This window comes from Belonocnema kinseyi, chromosome 1 (genome assembly GCF_010883055.1).
Source record: "Belonocnema kinseyi isolate 2016_QV_RU_SX_M_011 chromosome 1, B_treatae_v1, whole genome shotgun sequence".
Classification (NCBI taxonomy): domain Eukaryota; kingdom Metazoa; phylum Arthropoda; class Insecta; order Hymenoptera; family Cynipidae; genus Belonocnema; species Belonocnema kinseyi.
In genome coordinates, this window is record NC_046657.1 from 50,436,791 (window position 1) to 50,441,283 (window position 4,493).

The 4,493-nt window shown below is 30.4% G+C and overlaps 1 protein-coding gene across 1 annotated transcript; it reads left to right on the plus strand.

Moving 5' to 3' along the window:
- The first annotated feature begins 3,770 nt into the window (after positions 1-3,770).
- On the plus strand, positions 3,771-4,271 carry LOC117177731 (probable calcium-binding protein CML49). The gene has a single exon (XM_033368633.1). The coding sequence runs from the start codon at positions 3,771-3,773 to the stop codon at positions 4,269-4,271; it is 501 nt and encodes a 166-aa protein (XP_033224524.1).
- The last annotated feature ends 222 nt before the right edge of the window (positions 4,272-4,493 follow it).

Below are 4,493 nucleotides of genomic sequence, written 5' to 3' on the forward strand. Positions count from 1 at the left end.
GGGGGAACAGACGCACACGGCGGTGTCGCCGGATTTCGCCTAGCAACACGCGCGGCGGAGCTACAGCGTTGGGAACCTTACTTTTTACTTGCCCCTCGTATCTAACAAGAATATTATATCAGGACTGCCGTGAATATTCATTTTAAAAATTTCTAATTATTCCTGAGACAATTTTTCATTTTCCCTGACAATTAATATTGAGAGCTGTTTTGCAAAATTTGTGTTTTAAATTCCTGACTTTTCCCCGAACAATAAAATCCTATGAATTTTTTTCTCCAAATTGCGTACATGGAGGAACCCCCCCCCCCCACACACACACACAACGAAACAAATCTGAACACAGTTTGTCGACACCTACAGCCTTCTTAAACTATTACGTAATTGAAGCAAGGTCCCTTAAAGAAATAAGTTTCTGAGCAGATGAAATAAATTTTTAACAAAAGCGTTAAATTTTCAATAAAAAAAATTTTTCTACTAATAAGATAAAATGTCTATGAAAACAATTTAAAAAATATTTATTTCAAATTTTTAATTTAATTAATTTTTTTGCGAATAAGAATAACACATTTTTAACCAAAGACCGAAAAATAATCATTTTTAACAAAATACATGAATTTTGAAGTGAAGAAGATTCATGTACAAAAAAAACATGATGTACATAAATTTTTTGTTAAAAAATGAATTTTCAATAAAAACAATAACTGACTTTCAAGCTGAGGAAATTAATTTTGAAACAGGAAGAATAAGTTTCCACCACAAAAGACAAAATTCAACTAAATAGAGGAATTTTTAACCAATTGTATTTTTCATGTTTTTTAAATGTTTAAAAAATACTGAAACTACAGTGTCAGATTACTACACACCTAGAGAGTTATTTTATGACAAATGAAAAATAATCATCCGCTGTAAATCATATATAAAATTCTCCAGTCAAATGGGGGATGAAATATTTTGTTGCAATTTGTTACGTTCGGGGAGAGTTTGAAATTTAACTATTTCTCAGAAACTTTAGTTTTGTTTGAATTGAATATTTTGGTTTTCAAAAGAGATCTAAAACCGTTTCTGAATGAAAATTCCTTTATTGAATTTTTTTAATTGGAAATTTATCTGCTTTAAGAGAAAATTTCATCTTTTTGGGATAAAAATGCAACTATTTCGTTAAAAAATTAATATATTTGGTGAAAAAGTCATCCTTTTTAGTTGCAAATTCTACTGTTCTGTTGAAAATTTACTCTTAGATTAAAATTTATATTTTGGTGTGGAAAGATGAAATTAAATCTTTGCTGGTTAAAAATGATTCTTCTTTACTTGAATATTCAACTATTTTGTTTGAATCATTTCGTTATAAAATAATTTTAGTTAAGATTTATATTTTTAGTTGACAATTCATGTCTTTGGTAGAAAGTTTAACTATTTTTTTGAAAATCAGTTTCTTGAGAAATTAATTTTTTGCAGAAGTCATATTTTTTTCTTTGAAAATTTAATTTTTCTAGAGAAAATTTGAGTTTTGAATTGAAGATTCAACAATTTAGATAGACTTTTATTTCTCTCTAAAGGGAAACTCTTTATTTGTTGGAAATTCGTTTTTTTTTTTGAAAATCCTTTGTTTTCTGTATCAATTTCATCTTTTTTCTTGAACCATGAAATATGAAGGAGCAGAAAAGACATTTTTTTGCTTACAATAAATTAATCATTTTGAAAATTTGAAATTTGTACCTGAAATACTGTTTTATTAAGTTTATAAAAGATTCTATGTTAAAATTATTTAAGGACTAAAATTCTGGTATTTTAATGAAAATGCAGATTTTTTCGCAAAAAAGTATTTTTTGTTTAAAAATTCATATTTTGATCATGAAAAGTTAACTGAAATCTTTTTAAGTAGGAAATTTAACTATTTTTTTGTTCTTGAAAATGTTTCTTTTTCATCAGAAAATTTATCTGTTTTAGTACAATTTTTTTAATTAAAATGAAATTTTCTGGTCAAAAATGATTCTTCTTTGTTTGTGTATTCTGCTATTTCGTTTGAATCACTTTGTTACAAAATATTTCTTTTAAGATTTATATTTTTATTAAAAAATGTATGTCTTTGGTTGAAAGTTTAACTATTTTGATTGAAATTATTATTTTTAAATTGGAAATACAACTGCTTGCGTGAAAGTTAAACTGTATTGTTAAGAATTGACAACGACATAACTGTTCAGTGGAAAAGTCTTCTTTTTTTTTGTTTAAAATACATTTTTCTGTTTTTTTAAGATTGATCTTTTTTAGTTGAAGTTCTCCGCTTTTTGGCGAAAAAAGTAATTTCCGTTAATTTAAATTTCATTTATGTCGGAAAAAATGCATCTTACTTACTCGTTGAAAATCAATTCTTTGAAATTGTGTTAAAATTCTTGGTTTTCTGTGTGAATTTTATCATTTTTTATTGCAATATAAACTATGAAGGAATAGAAAAGACATTTTTGGTACAATAAATTAAAAAATTTGTCAATTTAAAATTTGTGTCTGAAATAATGTTTTATTCCGTTTATTAAATAGTCTATGTTAAAATTATTGCAAGATTAAAATGCTGGGATTTTAATATTAATGATTTAGTAAAATGAAAAATTCGTGAAGGAGAAATCAGAATACTTTGACAATAAAGTTCTTGGACACCCTGCCATATTCTTTAACAATAACTATTAACACGCTTCTAGAAAATAAAAAGTAAGTACAGCAAGAGAGCGAGAGAAGTGGGAGCAGAAATATTTTGTAACGTTTTTTACAGAGAGGTAGGGGTCTTAGAGAAGGCCTTTTAAGTATGGCCTCTCAGATTTTCTGTAAAAACTTCGCGCTCAGTTTTTGCATTTCTCCCACATTTGTGCACAGACAGTTAAAATTAAAGGTCTACAGATCGACAGCTGAAATTTCGTGATTGTGAACTCTCTTTGGTTAAAGCTCCTTTGGCTTTAGCGAACACATTCTCATCACGTATCACGTGCTTCGCACTTGACATTTTCCAAAATGTGCTCTTTCCTGCATTATGCTCAACACTTTTATGTCAAATATAATACATTCTTTATGTACATCTGCCTGGGATTACTTATTCAGTTATTGCAAGAGGATGTACACATTTTATTTTTCAGCTACACTCAAACCCTACATTTGAATAAGTTTATATCATTAAAATTCATAATATGCATGGAAATTGAACCATAATTTATTATTCTCATTACCTTGCTTTATCATTCTTTTTTATGATTAAAATTGAATCTACTCGTTCTCTCTGATAATTATTCCTGACAAATGTGTAGACCCTTTTGGGAATAACAACTTTGGTATATTATTTTTTTCCCCAGGCGCTCTAATCGTGAAATGAAGCAAAAATTCTATATGTGTAAAAATTGAGTTAATATTTTTGGAGAAATAGAGCCGATAATTATGAATAAAAAATAAAAAAAATACTGGAAAATCTACCCATTATTATGAAAAACTTACAACTAATTTTTAACTCATCATGATTAGAAAAGGCAACTTTTTATATACCCGGGATTTGATTAGTCGAAATCAAAAGTTGCAGCTAATCGAAGCGTTAGAAAAATAAAACTGAGTAATGTATCACTTGATTCGCATGAAAGCTAATCAATTTATGAAAAAGTGAGTATTTCCATTGCATCAATGTATGTTTATAAGCAATGTGTAATTTTACAAACAAGCATTACAAAAAATTATTGATAACAAAAATTTATGATGATTGATTGTTATATATTCTATAATTTCTCTTTGCAGAATTAATGGCTGAAGCGACTGGTGCTTGCTGCGGCATATTTGGAGGAGCACCCAAAACACTAGAAGGATCATCTCAATCTGTTACGCACGCACGAGTAGCACCAAAATCAAAAAAGAAGAACCGCGACGATGATGGAAGTACCAGTCCTCAGTCAATACGCTCAAACGGCAATTTTGTGATGACGTCGCCGTTACACTCAGATGGTCATATTTCACCCCCGGGCTATGAAGGCTCTGCTACGAGTTCGCCAGCGCACACAATAAGCACTCCTTCTTCGCCATTACACCATAATAACGGTGGTCCTGCACCAGAACACCATGGAGGCGGTTATGGGAGTCAGCAATTACCCCACGGAGGCGGTTATGGGGCTCAGCAATTAACCCACGGAGGCGGTTATGGGACTCAGCAAGTACACCATGCAAATGGTCCTCCTCCGCCACATACCGTAGGAAATGGTAATGGGCTTCAAAAATCTCACTATGGAGGTTATTATAGGGAGTATTAATAAAACCTAGGAAATCAAGGACACACATAGATAACACTGAGCTGGAATGTTTTTAAGCAACTGTCCACTATACGAAGAACGTAAAGAGTTTGAGCCTTGCTCAGGATTCGCAGGATTCGGAAATCAATACAGTCTGTCAAGTTAAAGCGTGGGTGGCTTTACTCGCAGTCGGTAAGGTGTATCGACATGATTTTGGTGTCAAAATATTAAGAAGAGCTCCCT